Raw genomic sequence first — 18,006 nt, forward strand, 5'->3', positions numbered from 1 at the left:
CATCCGTGGCTTCACTGGGGGGCTTGGTGAATTCCTGCATGATGTTGAAGAGTTCCTTGAAGTTGCTGGCGTTGGCGTGGATTTTGTTTCGGATGAAAGTCCTCTTGGTGGATCCGATGAGTTGGTGGTATTCTGTCATGGCGTTCTTGTATGTGGAGCGGTCTTCAGAAGTTTTGCTGTTCGTCCAATTCTTCTCGAGACGTCTGCAGGTGTGTGTGGATTCCTGGAGGTCATCTTTACCACTAATCATTTTTAACATCTATGAGCACCCCTTGTCAGAGCTTCCCAGAACCTTTGAAGGTTCAACAACCAAGTCTAAACTTAGTTTGAGAGACTCTCTGGCAGCAGTTCAGGAGTAGTCACAATTTGTTAAGTCTCAAAGATGAAAAAATAAAGATATTTTCCTACTTGGCCACAATCACACTCGCTAGGTTGGTTAGCTGTGGCACTTGAAATTGGAACTCCCTGAAGCTGCTTCCCCAAAAGCAAAGATCTAGGTATGTTAATTGACCAGAAACCTTTCCTAAAATCACAAATGAATCCAGTGGTTTCATCCTTCCTCTTTGTCTTCTAAAACTGGGGAAAGATTCTTCCATTTTGTCCCACCGACAATCATTCAGTTGTTATGATTGTCTTCTTTCTATCTGGGCCTTCATTTTCAAACTCAGATGCATCATTTACAATGCCATCAAGTCCAGCATCCTAGCCTAACTGGGTGTCAGCCCCACCGTTTTCAGTGGCTTGTGGCACAGCACCCTCCCCATCCCCCACCAGGACACCACAGGACTGATGCAAAGAAGAGTGCAAAAGAAAAAACAAGGTAACACGCCTTCACCACTGAAGGACCCATCAGGTTTGTGATGGAGTAACCGGTCTACCAACGACTAAATCAGGCCCAAAACCTACATCTATCCATGCATGCCAGTCCAGTCTTTCAGATCTTAGAATTGGTTACTGGTATGTATTAGCCAAGTGAAGAGGGCCCACATTGGTGGTTGCTCCTTTCAACACATTGCACTGAAACTCTGGAACAATATCCCTTGGAAGATAACTATGTTGAGTCAACAGTGAAGTTCAGACATTGACTGGAAACTTTCTTATTCTCCTAACACCCTTATTCTTTCCCAGCTCCCATTATGTCTTTATCAGATTTAGCACTAAGAAGCAATTTTTGGCGTCAGTGCAGATATAATAATAATAACAATAACAATATTAATAATAACAACAATAATAAAAATAATAAAAATACAATTATTACTGCTACTAATAATAATAACAATAAAACAGATGTCCTCTATAAAGACTTGGGGCGTATTTCACGTTTGGAGGAGAGGGTACTCCTTAACAACTGAATGTCCACCCGTCTGATTTACTGACGGGCAGATTTTAAGAATGTCAGCAATGGAGACTGCTAACTCTGTGCTGCTGACATAATCTTCTGTCGTCCTGACAGTCTAACTTCATGATTCATACAGGATACTACTGATTTTTCATTTGATGTCTTAATTGACCTCAAAATGTACCCATTTAGAAAAAACAGAGGCCCAGATTTACATAGATTTTGCTTCGGGTTACTGCATTTTTTTGATGCAGCCCGAACGAAATTCCGTTTTTGGATTTAAAAACCAACACAAGTTACAATTTCTGTGGCTTTGTGAAAAAGCTGCCTTGAATTTCTTGCATCAACGAGGCATTCCAGGGGTAGGCATGGATGTTTCCATTCATTCACCCAGGGATGTTGGTCCAAACCATATTTACAAAGATATGGAGACATGAGTTTGGTGCGCCTCTCAGAAGCTGGCATTAATAGAAATATATTGATTTCTCCTCATTATTTCCTCTTTGCATGTGTACTACATTATGCAGTACACATATAAAAAGGAAATACCCTGCAAGGATAGTTTTTGTGCAGGAAGGTACCCCTTTCTGCTCCAGCACAGGGAGAGAGCTTGACTACAGCATTTATTTGCGAATATCACTGCTCTATCTCTTACACACAACGCAGTGCAGCAACTTCACTTGCTGCTCCACTTTACATTAAATCTTTGTAAATAAGCACCATAATGTGTACTTGGAATTTAATCCGTTTTAAAACCGAATTACACCTTAAGAGGGAGTAAAATCGCCCATGTAATGGAATAGAATGAGAAACAACTTCCATTTGTTTTTGACCTTTTACATTTCATACTTGTTAATAAGTTGTTTGAACAATGAATAATAATTCTTATGCAGACACAGGTGCATTGATATATTCTTATGTCGCTAAAGTGTACGCAGAATAGTTAATGTCTAACTTCGAAAATTAATTCATGCACAATAATCAGCGAATGGCTACAGATTTATTTTGAAACTTTCAGTTTGTTGATGTTATTTGTTAAGAAGAAAATAATCTACTATTACATATTACAGAGTTCAACCGAAAACATGCAGGGTTCAAATTTAAAGCTACCTGTAGCTTGAACATATTAAAACAAAACTAATATATAAAATGTATTGCATTTTCAAAGTTTTCACAACCGACTGTTAAGTAACCATATGTCATTTTACAATTAATTAGAATAAAGACAATAAAGACAGTAGCTTCAGAGTGCAAGGGCGAGGGCTATTAATTGTGAAAAGAAAAGACCTACAAGAAATTTGTGGACCGACCCTGTGAACCAATAAGACTGGAAATGGAGCAAAAACAGTAGACGGTTTGAAATTGGCTGAACCTTTAAAGGAGAAACAGGAAAAAAACAGGAGTCGCTGAGTAATGGTTATAGAATTCTCGAGGCAAGCCAATTGGATCAAAAGGGTATTTCTCCAAAATATAAACTGAGATGGACTCACTAGTCAGCCGAATACATAAGGACAAACATTATTTGCACAATGATGGAGTCATAATTTCAAATATATATTATTGAAAACCAAGAAGAAGTGCGAAAACACTTTAACTGGAAAGAAAAGAACAAACCACGTCTCAATTCTGAAGATTGTAATTCTATGATTAGAGGGAAAATAGCTATATATCCATGCACTTGAAAAAAATAAAACAAAATAATTATGCTACCTGTGAGAAAGTCTATATACAAAAGGCTGAAAAAAATAACAAAATAATTTAACAGATATAAGTACAATATTAAACAGCACCATTTAAAATCAGCAGTAATGTGATCATTTAAAAAGATGAGTCACAGTATAAGACAATTTCAAATTCAAAGCTCATAATTTAATAATCAGATGAAAAACTATTTCAAAAGAACCATGTGATTACTTGAAAGAGGAGACCTCTATATACAGTGATTTGACATTTTATAAACCTAACAATTTGAATTATTGATATAAATTGGGTTAGAATGAATGGTGGTCTTACAATAAAAATCGAGAAAAAGCCAGATTGACCAGATTGTTATCTTGGATGCAACCACAATCAACATTAAGGAACGGGCTACATTGAACGTGGGCAGGTTTGAGAATATATGAGACGGAAGGTTAAAGACTTGGTCCCAGTTTCACTAAGATTTTGTGAAGGCGTGACGTCACTTTTTTTAGCGTAGCCCCAACGAAAAATTTGTTTTGGGATTTACTAAGCCACACAAATCCTGATTTATGTGGCTTCTTTAAAAAAACAAAAGTGATGCAACATTGTGCATAGCTCTCCCTTTCGCTACCTTGTGTCATATAGGCGTTACATGGGTGGTGCTTGGGCGTTTTCGTCACTCAAACACCGATTTAGAACTACTTGTAAACATGGGTTTGTGCCAAAATGGTCTGCCTAGCTGAGGCTGACATAACAAGGAGAAATATCTTTATTTCTCATAGTTATTTTCTCTTTGTAGAATGCAGAACACATACAAAAAGGAGATGACCTCAAAAGATAGTTTTTGTGTAGGAAGGTATCCCTCCCTGCACTTCATCTAACTTGACCACAACAGAGGCACCCTTATGGCATGGCCAAATATGCCAACGCTAGTAGACAGCAAAACTGTGCCATAACGTTGAAAATATTCCACAGTTCTGCTCTTTGCCTTTCACACAATGTAGCGCAGCAAACTTGCTAGGCTGGCTTTTCCCTCATACAAAACCAGAGAAATTCTGCCGCTACAGTTAAGGAGCTAACTCTAACGTACACTACTGCAAACCACTGCTTATGACCTCACATATTACATCACTCATGACATGGTCAGTGACATCACTGATGAGATCTCAAATGACATCACTGATGACATCTTCCAGTGACTTTGAGTGTTTTTAAAGGTTTATGTGTCAAATATATATACCTAGGTGTACTGGTGAATTGGTGGGTGTATCAGTGCCTGATTGGATGATTCAGTGTGTATGTGACTAACTGTATAAGTGAGTGAGACTGTGTCTCAGTGAATGTATGGGTGAGTAACTGGTTGTGTGAATGTCTGTATCTGTCTGTCAGTTGGTGTCTAAGTGGCTGTATGGGTGTGGGAGTCGGTATGTCAGTTTCTGTATGGGTGAGTGTTTGGTTGTCTGAGTACCTCAAAAGGTTTCTGAGTGTATGTGTGGGTGGGTGAGGGGTGTATGACTGCCTGTATGGATGAGTGACTGGTTGAGTCAGTGGCTGTATGGGTTAGCGAATGTGTGTGTGAGGGGCTGTATAGGTGAGTGAGTGTGTGTGTGAGGGGCTGTATGGGTGTGTGTGTGTGAGTGAGTGTGTTTAAGGCTGTGTCCATGAGTAAATGCATGTGTCAGTGGTATACGTGGGAGTAATTGGGTATGTGAAAGGCAGTATAGGTGAATGATGGATTTTGTGAGTGACTGTATGGGTGAATGAGTGAATGTGAGAGTGGTGATATGAGTGAGTCTGTGCTTGTGTCAGTGACTGTATAGGTGAGTGAGTACATGTTAGTATATGTTTGAATACGTGAGTTAGTGAGTGTGTGTGTGTAACTGTATTGGTGAGTAAGTGGCTGTGTAATTGACTGTATGGGTGAGTGAGTAGGTGTGTGAGTAGCTGTATGGGTGACTGACTCATTGTGCGAGTGGGTGTATGAGTGGATATGTCAGTGGGTGTATTCGTGAGTCGATGTATGAGTGGCTGTATGGGTAAGTGAATGTGTGCACTGATCTATGAATCAGTGTGTGGCTGTGTAAGTACTGGTAAGGGTGTGTGAATGGTCTGAGAATGGTAGTGTGAAAGTTGTAGTGGGTGTATGAAAGGTGAGTGGGTGTGTCAAAGATTCTGTGGATGATGTCATCAGTAATGTTATTTGAGATTTCATCAGTGATGTTTTCAGTGATGTCACTGACCATGTCATGTGAGGTAGAAATCAGTGCATTGCGGGGGCACGAGTTATAGTTAGCTCACTAACTATAATGGTTGAATGTCTTTGGCTTGGTATGAGTGACACCTGAGCCTAACTATAACATCCCTGTAACCTTTGTTTTTTCTGTGAATTTCTAAGGTTTTTCAAATGCTCATTCCTAACCATAATGTCCCTGTAACCTTTGGTTTTTTCAGTGAATTTTTATGTTTTTTAAGTAATAGTCACAGTTGCAGAGTGGTAGAGAATGGGTATTGGGTCTCTGAAAATCTCTCAGTAATCCCATTGTGTAAGACTTACAGGAGGTACCAGGAGGGCTTCTTGGCCCCCAAGGTCCCTCAGGAGTAAATCGGACTTCATCTCCCAACCAGTAGAACACCACAAGGTGCGTTGGCAGAGTGGTGGAGAAAGGGGGCGTGACCTCCGAAGACCTCTTAGTATCCCGCTGTATGGGACGTACTGGAGGTCACAGGAGGGGTATTTGACCCCAACGGACGTCCCCATCCCCTGGAGCCCAGCCTTTTCATTTTTATAATCTTTTTTTATTTTAAAGGAGGGAGGCCATTTCAGTCCCAGAGACCCCATCCCCGGGCCAGCCATTTTTTAATTTATTTTTTTTAAAAGAGGGAGGGGGCCATCATGCCCCCTCCCTGGGCCAAATTGGGCCCAAGGGGCCCCATCCCCCGGGGCCCAGCCTTTCTTTTTTTTAAATGTTTTAAAAGAGGGAGGGGGGCCATGCTTCCCCCCTCCCTGGGCCAAATTGGGCACCGGGGACCCCATCCCCGGGGCCTGTCTATTTAAATTGGGAGCCTCCAGGGCACCCACTAACGAATGTGATCTCTGGGAGTCCTGAAGGCACCTGCAGTCCCTGCCAGATCCCGGCTAGTACAGGGACTGGCATTGCTTTGAGAGCCAGGGAGCTGCTAACATGCAGCTCCCTGGATCTCAAAGCAATGTCTGATTCCCTGCTCACTTGACATACTCTTGCTTGCTTAAAGCAGAGCAGGTTTGCTATGGATTGGTGGGTGACAGCCATTTTAAACTGCAATGTTCCATCTTTTTTTTTAAACAACGTATGTGCCCTGGGAAGGATATATATATCCACTGTAACGGTTGTAAGGAGTGTAAGGATATCCTATTTATTTATTTACATTTCATCTTCTCGCAAGCAAGAAGTGCATTTTGAACCAGGATATGCATTGAATTAACAATTTGTGAAGTCTATGCATGTGAACCGATGTCTGAAGATACTACTTAAACTGCTAAACCCTAACTGTCAAAGGCAGAGACAATATACAATGTCTGACAAAAAACCTTATCTTATAATGAATAGTAAAATGTTCTGAAATTGAGGTTTCAGAATGTTTAAGATACTGTATTCTATCCAAGCCATTTTATGTGCCACTGACGCCACACAGTGTTACGTCTGGAATTAATACAGTCTTTCTCTGTAGTTTGTGCTGCCACATAAACATTTGAATTTAATTTTTAAGTGTCTTCTCTGACCAATTGCTTTTGTGTATATTTAAAAATGATTTGATGTCTTGATTTGAAGTTTTATTGTAGCACTAGATGTCAAGTAAAAAATAAATGCATTTAATGATCATCTTACCACATAGTTACCTACTTGTATTTAATTTTTTCTAGGGGCATTTCCATGTGGAAAACGGCATACGATCAGACGGAAGAGAGCAGTCTCACCTGATGAGCCCAGTCTGATTGACTCAAACAATGATTCTAAAGTTCAAGTTGAGCAGCAGAATTTTACAGCTAGTAATAAAACCAACAACAATGACATTGTTACTACAGAGACAGTTAATGATACCAACCACAATGAAAATGTTACTAAAGAGACAGTTGATAATAACTTTGCCTCATATTCTCCAGATGCTGATGATGATACAGACTCTACTGACGTTGACACTAGGATAGTTGGAGGGAGGGCCTGCTCTCCTGGTGAATGTCCCTGGCAGGTATGTGTTGATGTCATCTTCAGTAGTTTTACTATTCCTCATTAGTTATAAATAATATAGGGCCTGATTATGAGTCCGGCGGTCTTACTGCTATACCTCTGTGGTGGCTGTCCCTAGAAGACCGCAGTGGCAGCGGTCTCCCACCTGCCATATTATGATGTGACCGCTGGCCCCGCGGTGGTATTTCTGAAAGCAGTGAATATTATTTCAGATATGTCGATGCTAGTGTGAATATTTTGACTGCACAAGTGTTGAAAGTACACACATGCATGACACATGAACAAATCTGTACTACCCATTGCTGGAGTCTGGACCATATGTGCCCAGTCCAGTTTATGGGTAATGGTACAAAAATGGTACAACAGGGTTGTTTTCCTTGGGGTCAAGATGCTGCAGTGAAGGGGGGACTTGGAGAAAGGGATCCACATCAGTGACTGCAGGGAAGAAATGGAAATGGGTGAGTATGCACCCCAATTTCTTCGATTCTTCCAACTCAGAGGAGGAGGTCCCACTGCCACGGTCAGCTCGTCGAAAATACAACTTGTAATTCGGATAGTGGTGAGACTTCTCTGTACCGCCCTATGACAGCTGCTTTCCCCCAACTGACGTTGAGGTAGTCGGCAAATGGCTGCAAGTCTCGGCAGTGCTCAGTGGGTCTTTTGAACAGCAATCTGACAACCTTGGAATACAATGGGCGGACCGGACGCAACGGTGGAGTTGCGACAACCAAACTCATAATAAGGCCCTTAGTTGTCAAATAGTACTGTTGTTTGTTCCCTTTCTGACTCAAATGGACCCTGCATTTTAACAAAAAATCACAATATTAATCCTAATTTATTGAACATGTTCTAGTTCTATACATGAAAGGTATTGAAAATTAGCCATCTGTGCAATATAAAAATGCCACATTTTAAATGTCCACCACCAGGTGAATATGTAACAGAAAGAGTCATAGCCAAAAACTGTGATAAAGGTTTCTACAATCACAGCCAATGTATCACTATACCTTGTTTCAATAGGAGCTTCCTGTAAACATCACATAGTTATAGTAAATATCGTGTTACCCTATATGTTACCCCATATCCTAATGCTAATAATAGGGGTCTTCATTGTTTGGCAAAAAGTAATCTAGCCACTTAGGAACCGAACAAAAGCCAAAGTTGCTGACTGGATAATCCCAGACAGACCAGATGCAAATAAATAGAGTACATATCATGTTAGCAACATTCTAGTCTGCTACGAGGTGGCGGCTCCTCCAGAGTGGCAGAGGAGCATTGCCCCACTGCTTGAAAGCCAGCAGCTGAAAAATAAAATGATATTTCATTATCGTTTTATTGTTCACCTGCTGGGTGAGCCAGCATGTGCAGTGAGGGGTGGGGGTGGGCCACGGAAGGGAGGAGTGGAATGCACTGCTAACTGTTTGGCTAGCCTTCTTTGGCTGGCCAAGTTGACATGCGCAGTAATGTTTCTCCAACCCAGCTGTACAGGACAGCCAGGTTGGAGAAACAGCACAGACCTGTGCCTGAGCGGAGTATCAAACCAGCCTGCTCAAGCCAATCCCCATGCTACTCTCATAGTATGAGAGCAGCGCAGGTATTGCACAGGGAGTCTTTGATTCTGCCCCAAGGTCTGCTGGGGCCAGGAAGCAGGCATAAGGTGGCAAAAGCAGCATCAGGTACATTTTTAAATATTTTATTATTCCACTCCCCCACGCTCCGCTTCCCCCTGTGCTTCTCCGCGCACTCCCCCACACGCTCCCCCACACCTCTTTCACCCGCCCCACCACATTTCTTAAAACCACTAATAGTTTTCTTACAAAAATAATTTAATAAATTCTGTGCTTATTGTGTTTTTTGTGGCTGACTCTTTTTAGGTATGGTTAGGTGCCTCCTTTGAGAACATCCATGACAAAAAACATCACAACTCATCCACCCTTGAAACTGAGCAGCGTGGCAGTACTTGAGCTTGCAGTACTTAAGCAAAACTACTCCTGACTTTCAAAAAATGTGGGATGATAATGCCTGCTAGCATTGGCTTTTTCAGGCTCTCCACAGCTAAGTGTAAGGCAGTGTTGAATTTGTATAAATTTTGCTTTAAAAAAAGGTTCTGGGACCCGAGGTTTCTTTTTATTTCACCGCTGGTACTGCCAAATGCTGGAGTTGCTCACTGTCAAGCTTACATAGTCTTTATTTCACCTCATGCCTTTTTCTTCCATCACCCTGCACTTCCAGTCTCTTTATTTCACTCTTTCAGGTTGCTTTTCATCCATGGTTTTGACCTTGTCTCTGTTTGCCTATCTTTCTCTTCTTACTTCTTTCTTCCTTTTCTGCCTTTCTCTGTCTCATCTTGGTCAAAATATAATGATGAAAAATATGCTCTGATATTTGAGTGGTGGCACTGGCGTTGCAAGGGGGGAGGGGGCACATGAGTTTTGGGGGTGGCAGCCTTCCCTCTGCTCTTTCCTGCGGCAGAGCAAGAACCCTCCCGCACTTACACACGCCACAAGGTTAGCCACCTCGGGTATTTCCAGCACACCTCCCGCTCTTACATACGGCTGCAGGGATCGCTACGGACAGCAACTGGTCTAACTACACCACTGAGTTGTGGTGCCTTCCACCACAACCATCAACTCAAATTACACACTGGTGGAAGGCTGTCAAAAGGAAGTTGCCATTTTCATGCATTAGCTAGACAGAAACCATTCCGATCAACGGTCTCAACCTTTAACCAATGCCCTTATGTGACTTATGTTCCAGTTTCTATGTGAATCTTAGCATGGCGCTTCAGTTGTTTTCCCTACTTGCCTGACATATTTGTAATATTAAAGGCAAGCATGTTTGATTCTTTCAGGCTCTCTTGGTGAATGAAAATCAGGAAGGATTCTGCGGTGGGACGATTCTGAATGAATACTTTATACTTACTGCAGCTCACTGCATGAACCAGTCCAAATATTTTGAAGTTGTTGTCGGTAAGTAAAAACATGTATGTAACAAGGAGCCATACATTTGCTATTATGTCCAGATGCTTGACTGATTTCTTTTTCTGTTCAATATCAAGTTTAATATACATGGATTCCCATCATAAATCCTTGTTCCGAGTGCCAGGCAAATCTGATCAAGGTGCAAACAGAAGTCTATACTTGAATCGGGACTCTGAATTTTGTGATAGCTACCACACATCCTCTTTTTCGCCAACAAAATTTGCCCGAAAAAAGGCAAAATGTGGTAATTGGGTGTAAACTCAAATAACACATACTAAGCCTCATTCCAATCCAGGCACGTCAAAATGGGTGGGTACTGCTGCATCTGGTAATACAGTCAATACCCTACATAAGAGAGATTATCAGAACTTTCTCACAACTCAGAGCAGCACCCATTACAAAAGACTGCTTTGAATAACTGTAAAACTTGTCTTACTTTGAATGTATACTATACAGAGCAGCAATCATACAAAGTGGGAAAAATTAGGAGAAATACAAGCATTTATGCCTGCTTTCAAGTGTCGTTATTTATTTTGGTGCAAAATCCTGTCGACTATATTTAGAAAATAGAGTTTTGCATCAAAAACCATGGGTGGATACATGGGAACCCCCATTACCACCCATGCAATAACCCCTTTACACAGATTAAGTAAGTAAATGATTTTAACCTGCCTAGGCGAGGCATGTACCTCACTGCAAAGAGGATGTCCGTTCTGAGAAGAATTGAGCCACATGCGTGATTATTCGCAAAGGACTACATTACAGAGGAAGTACTTCTGAGCTATCAAAAGAAAGTTGTTCAGGTAAACAAACAATCTCATACACTCAGAGTGAGGGAAAACAGGTTTGAGAAGCTTTGTGAAATTCCAAGACCCTGGAGAAATACTAAGAGAAAGTATGGGCAACTGATCAAAGTGATCTTAACAGAGAAACTGAAAGCATTTTTGTATGAGGTTGGCAACGTAGAACAGTAAAATATGCGTCTTTCCAAATCTAAATGGCCAGCCAATAGTGTGGTTGAAGACAGTCTCTGAAAAATGGAATGGTCTATATTTTGAAATGACGATAAACCACAAAGGAACTGAATCAGTGAAGATCCATAATTGGACATATTTTTTAGTTTTTACAAGAAAATTGTTAGCTTAGAAGCCCGGGGGATGCAAATCTGTGAGTTTATTAGCCCCTTTGTAAAATTATTATTGAACTTCTAAATCCACAGGGAGAGCATTCTGATTTGAAAGATCAAACAAGTTCAGAAAATAAACTTTTAATTAGTTTTGAGTAGAGTTCACAATGAAAATGTTATATGGTCTGTAAAATCCAATCATATTTTGTAATTTCTGGTCAATTTTTAAAAGCAAAGCTTTTTTACCTCCATGGATGGGAGTACCTGGTTGAACACTAACCTGTATTTGAGGTGGCTCTTGATTGGACCCTGCTGTAATGATGTCTATAACTTCTGTGCCATTGGGGTAAGAAAGTTAGTTTTGTATAATGATGGTTGCAGTAACCTCTGAAGTTGTTATTGTTAGTATAGATGAATTAAGACCTGTTGTTGAGTACAAATTGTCCGGTTGAGTGGCGCTTGGGTCTAGCCGTATGGGTATATACCCAATAACCTAACACTTCCTTCAAAGAAAGCTAGGTTTTATCTATAGAAGTAAACATCATCACATACTTGGCTAGGTTCCAGATAAAGCTTTCTCCAAAAAGGAAACCTCAAGGTCTGCTTCAGATGAAGACAGCCAATATAGTGTTGAGCCTAACTGTGAAACTACAACAGTAGCATTGGCCAAAAATATTAAAACTGTTTGTATCCAATTTGATAATTATGTATGATCAGTGGGCAAATTTGTTTCTTTTGAGTGATCAGCCAATTAAAATTAAAATTCGTATTACAGAATCCATGGCATCTAGCAACTTGCTTTGGCAAGATAACCAAACTCTCTCCAGCCTCTTTTTGGAAATTTAGGGACCAACAACTGAGTTACCAGCACTAAGTCTGGTAACTCTATTGTCGAAAGAGCACTCTAAATTAAATCTATTGAGGGCAGATTTATCCAAAGATTAACACATGCAGTCTCACATATTCAGCAACATCATTAATAGAAGCCCATTCTAGGTCATTGGGCTAAACATTAATTAAGGGTCAAATATACACCCACCCATTAGATCTAAAATCTCTATGATGTTTGCAGCTCTTTTATTTATATTTTCAAATATAAATGTCTGTTTGGTCATTTTATGCTTGATCCAAACCAATTTAGAATAGAATTATCACCCATATCAGAATCAGTGTCAGGAGTGTATACCTGGGCATCACTCGCTACATCAGCTGATCATCTATTAGAACTGTATGATATCTGATTATAGCCTTGTGTCCTACCTAAGCCTAAAGGGTCTGCTACTAGGCATGAACCCAGAATCTTGGGAAGTTTAAAAACATCCAGTCATAATGCCTTCTTTAGACTGAAATTTAAAAGAAGGAGCTTGGCGCATTATGCTAGAAATATTCATTTATTTTGCTGCACATGTCAAGGAAAACACCACTGTAACTGTAGAACACAAACTAGAACCCAGGTCCTCAGAAGAGGAAACCAGCATCCTGCTCCCACCAGCAAATATGGTCTATAAAAAATAACGTCGCTATTGTTTTTGTCAATGCCAGAAACAATGGCAATCCATTGAGCTATTTGAAGCCTTTCTGACAGATCTCGACACAGAATGATCAATATAATTATGTAAATCATTTTAGAACATTGGAATGCTGAGCCCTTCATTGAAGACGATGGAATGCTCCTGGCTTCTACTGGGTGGTAGAAGCCAGTAGAGCAACATTCCAATGTTTTTTTTATTTCACAGCTGTTGCAAATCTCTATTGCATTACAACTTTCCTGAGGAAAGGGAAAGGATCAGTAACAGGCAGGAGGAGACTGAGTGGGCATCTGAGCAGAAAAGCAACGGTGTTGCATTTGTTACATAAAACTGCATAGGGGACTGAAATAAGGGAGAAGAATTTGAGGCCAAGAAGCTGTTACAAACCCTGTCCGCAAACAGAGGTCCCGGTGGATCAAAAGAGCACTAAAGGCCTCAGAGAACGAAAAGAGTAGAATTTGAGCAGAAAGAAAAGAGTACCGATTGTATTAACACTCCATTTAAGTCTGGTTTGGGCCTAATCTTTCTTAAGGACTCTGGGGTCCGTAACCTGCCATAAAAGCATTCTGTGGGGCAACAGCCGTGCAACACCTACTGGCAGATTGTGCCAATCCTTCGATCAAGGCAGCTACAGGGTTAGAATTTTCTGAGTTACATACAATGCTGCGTCACTAGTCCGGGATCCTATTGCACTGTCAATCTGAACTTCAAAAATCCAAAGATGCAAACTACAGATTGGGAACACCCAGAGATCCAGAACATTAATCTATAGATTGATCAATAAGATCCCTGAAGAGCAAAAGCTGCAATCTACATATTAGAGAATATGATCCCCAGAGATCCAGTTCTATAAAGTACAGATTTTTCAAAATTGAGCAGCCGATGTAGTTATGGATCTCCTCATAGATATTAAGCATCCATGTTACAGCCTGCAGTGAAAGTAGGAATAAAATATATTATTTGACACAAAGGACCTTATTGTGACCTGCCCTGAGGTAAGAGGTGGAAACACCACCCCTATCTCAAGACATTCTTAGTTTTAGCCCCCAGAATTGCAAATATTCAGTTTAACCTAGAATTACTGGATAAAAAACTGCTGATTCCTAATTCCAGGGCCTTTTCCACCCACATTTATCACCTGCTCTCGGCAGGTGGTAAATGTGAGCAGTGGAGGCCTGGTGGATTGGTGCGTGGGAGCCAAGGGGCGATAGGGTGTAGGGGTCAGGCTCGGGGGCTGGCTGTGGGAGTTTTGATTGGTCCCCTGTTGCTATAGGTGGGGATCATTGGGGCCCTCAGCCTATGTGAGAGAGCCGGGGAAATGTTATCAAGTATATTTCAGGACCTATTAAAACTAAACTTGGTACTCCTGCACCAGTAACCCCAGGTGCAGGAACACTGAGCCATGCAAAACTAGAAACAGTAGTATTCGCCTGGGATACTTGTAATGAGGGCCTGACTCAGCAAGGCCACGTTTTCCTAACATTTGTGCAACTCAGCACTGCACAACTATTAGAAAAATTGCATGATTGTAAAAAATAGTGCAGGACTGTATTTACTGTGTATTGTGTACCTAAGCCATCATTGCAGTTGACCATAACATGCCATTGTAGTGCAGCACTAGACATGCTTTCACGTGTGCTGAGGTACAGAGGGGAGGTACACACTCCTGCATAAATCTCTACATGTAGACAATCGCCCAAGTGTTTCTCATATACTGCATGCAAATTCACTGAAAACACACATTTTATCAATAGGACAATCACATGATTTTCATTGCACTACCGTCAAATTTCAGTGGATAAAATCGTGAGTGCAAACTGTCACTGCATTTGCATCACTTTGCATCACATTGTGTTACTTAGCTTCTCACAGGTGTTCTCGCTGATGTGGTAAGGTCTGCTCTATAGAGTAACACTCCACACCCTGGATTATCACATTTACTTTGTAACTAGAATTAATAAAAAGCAATTAGAAGTGAGTCATTTATACTTCACTCATCAAAACCATGGAATGAACAGGACCAAATCCTGCAGGGTCCATATGAGTAGCTTCTGCATTCAGGCCCATGAGCAAAATATATTTGCTCTGATTCATCAAATGTTTGAGCGCTTGGATGCACTACAATATTTTTTAGAGCTATATTTTTGACTAATAATGATAATACTATGTGGAGTAGGTCATGGCAGTATATCCACTGTTCTTATCTTTGTGTGTTTCAAACATTTCATTTAGGAGATTACCACAAGACACTTTAGTATTATTAGCAGGATATCATTCAAATGAGAGTGCCAGCGTTATTGATGCTAATCACATGTAATGTGATGCATACATCTTTGCCTTTTTGCTCTTCCTCTCCCTCTCCTTGGCAAGTCCGGACATTAAAATACTTCTAGAATCATTAGTACTCATTCAAGCCACAGCCACTAAAAAGGTAATGTAGTAATCTGTCAAAGTGGAGTTTTTTAGAACTTTCCACACGTTTGTGTCCAATTTGAAAAGTACTACATTTGCCTTCATTCTCCTAATGTACTCTGGGCTTCTGTGTTCAATAATTCATCACATTTGAGTATGTCAGCCTCAGGGGGGTGGCCGTCTCCCAAAGGTTTTGCCTTCACCCTCCTATTTTTCTGAAATCATAATTGCTGCTTTAGGGCTCTGTGCACTGTGGCTCTGCTAACCAGTCCTAAAGTACTTGTGCTCACCCCTTAAAACATGGTAAAATTGGCTTCCATCTGATTCGAATATTTAATTTACTTATGTCTCTAGTAAAAGGGTATACCATATACCCAGGGCCTGTAGATTAAATGCTACTAATGGGCCTGCAGCACATATTGTGCCACCCAATTAAGTAGCCCCTTAAAACGAGTGTTAGATGTTATTGCAGCCCGAATACAGTTTTAAACTGCCAGTTCAACTTGAAAAAATAGCCCCCTTGCCAAGCCTCAAATGCCCCTTTTGTTACATACTAGTCACCCCTTAGATAGGCCTTAGGTAGCCCAATGGGCAGGGTGCATTGTAATTAAAAGGTTGGGCATGTACTCCGACCTTCGTTTTTTCACTACTGAGAATCCTACTTCTCCCATAGGGTAACTTTGGGGTGCCTTATAACATTTAATAAGTGCTAAGCTTTGATTGGTAACAGTTAGAGATTTCAAGTTTGGTGTCAAAATAAATTGTAATTTTAAATCCCCTCTTATGTTAAAGTCATATTTTCAGTTAACATTTTCAAAATTACACTTTTAGAATTGTGCCATTTTTCTGCCCTAGCTTTTTTGCACCTGCAGCATGTTCCTGGGTCACATGACTGGGTGTAGTTGGCATTTGAACTTTGTTTGTACCTCCCAGAGAGTCACACAATAGAGGGATTAGGTGTGCCTGGGTGGGCCATCAATGGCAGGATGGGGGAGGGGGATTTAGGCCCATGCCTACTTGCTAATCAATAGGCTGTGCCCTGCCTTGACACAAAGTACTTCACACCACTGCATTGTTTGGGCAGCCTGACTGCAGCCAGGGCAGGGAAGGCAGGAAACTCCAAGAACTTCAAATGCAATTCTCTAGCAACTTCTCCTACTTCAAGAAGGCACTAGATATAAAAATAGGAGCCACAGACCCACACTTCAGTTAACTTTCTGGACCTGCGGAATGACTCTCAAAGGACTACCTACTGCTGTGGCCCACTGTGTACTTCTGAGGACTACTTTGCTGCACCTGGAAGGAGCACTTTGCTGCTTGAAGTCTGGCTTGAACCCATAGAGGTCTGCCCTGCTGCTTGAACACTATTCCATCTCTTGACCCCAGGACTACTCAAGTGACTCCAAGGGCTATTTGGCTGGCCTCCTCATCAGATCCTCAGGTACAGAAAAGGCTCCAACCATCTAGAACCCATACCTGGATCCAGCCTAAGTGAGTCCCAACCTTCTAAGTGGTGCCTCCCACTAGGCCAAAATCCTCGGTGGCTCCACTTGAGACTTGAGACTTAGAACATTTTTGGCTAAAAACTGCTCTGTGAACCTAGAGGAAGTTGGGATCAACCTGCTCGTCTATCCACCCAAGGTGCATTGCCGCTTGGGCTGACTTCTCCGCAGCTCCCGCTACATTCTTCACTGCAGCAGCAAATCCTGTTTAGTGGTCCTTTGCATAAGAGTATTCCGGCCTACAGCCTCCAGCCTCCAGCCTCGTCCCGCTGGAGATTTTATACTTCCAAAAAAGAGACGAAGTTTAAACATAGAAATCTTCCCTGCAACTTCATCCAGCAGCACCCCAACGGCGACACCTCCTCTTCAGACATTGACTCCAGCCTTGACCCACTGAACTTCTACCTTCTCAGAACATTTTTGCTTACACGTCTACTAAGTCCGAAGGTAAGCACCGATCAGGCCCAATCCACTTCTTATATCCGACTCGTTCTCCATTGCCGTCATACATATTTTTCAGCTTTGAGCTGGTCTTGCGCAACTAGATGTCCACGGTTGGCGCTTGGATCATTTAGGCACTAGTTTTTACCTTAAACTTTTAAAATTCATAACTCTGGTTCTACTAATTAGATTTCTGTCATTTTAGTGTAAAATAATTAGTTAAAATGTACTCTATGTAAATATGAATTGATGTGGGATTTTCCTTCTTTTGTGTTTTTATTTTATTACTGTTTGTGTGCTCCATAAATACTTTACACATTGCCACTTAGCCTGACTGCTTTTGTGCCAAGCCACCAGAGGGTTGAGCACAGGTCAAGTTAGTGACTTTTGTAGTTCACCCTGATAGAGATCGTGGCTGTTTCTTGTGCAGGATTAATACCCCACTAAACCAACAACCCAATTTCTCACAACAAATAATTACTTCTACTCTGAGAGGGCGTGGCCGGGATGGGCAGGATGGTGGCTGTCCCTTAGTGACCTCACAGGTCCCCAGATCCCATCTGATTTCCCTTATTAACAGTGAGTTTACATCATGCGCAAATATTTTGGGAACAGACTCCTCAAGATTCTAGAGCCACTGGTACACCCCAGCCAATGTGGCTTTATACCTTGTAGAACCAGGCATTGTATTCATAAGGTGCATGCAGCTACAGCATACCAAAATTGACTTGTCTGCCCAAGTGCACTCCATCTTATTGATTTTGAAAAGG

General features: G+C 41.3%; 1 protein-coding gene across 2 annotated transcripts in view; it reads left to right on the forward strand.

Moving 5' to 3' along the window:
• Window positions 1-18,006, forward strand: part of LOC146805144 (coagulation factor X-like) — a 218,089-nt gene that overhangs the window by 191,039 nt on the left and 9,044 nt on the right. Inside the window, exons 6-8 of one of the 2 annotated variants that reach the window (XM_085622317.1) lie at window positions 6,921-7,046; window positions 7,161-7,246; window positions 10,097-10,214. In XM_085622317.1, the coding sequence (XP_085478443.1) occupies window positions 6,921-7,046; window positions 7,161-7,246; window positions 10,097-10,214 (330 nt within the window). Of the gene's footprint in view, window positions 1-6,920; window positions 7,247-10,096; window positions 10,215-18,006 lie in introns of both variants that reach the window. The other variant, XM_085622316.1, reaches the window with a different exon arrangement.

This window comes from Triturus cristatus, chromosome 8 (genome assembly GCF_964204655.1).
Source record: "Triturus cristatus chromosome 8, aTriCri1.1, whole genome shotgun sequence".
NCBI lineage: Eukaryota > Metazoa > Chordata > Amphibia > Caudata > Salamandridae > Triturus > Triturus cristatus.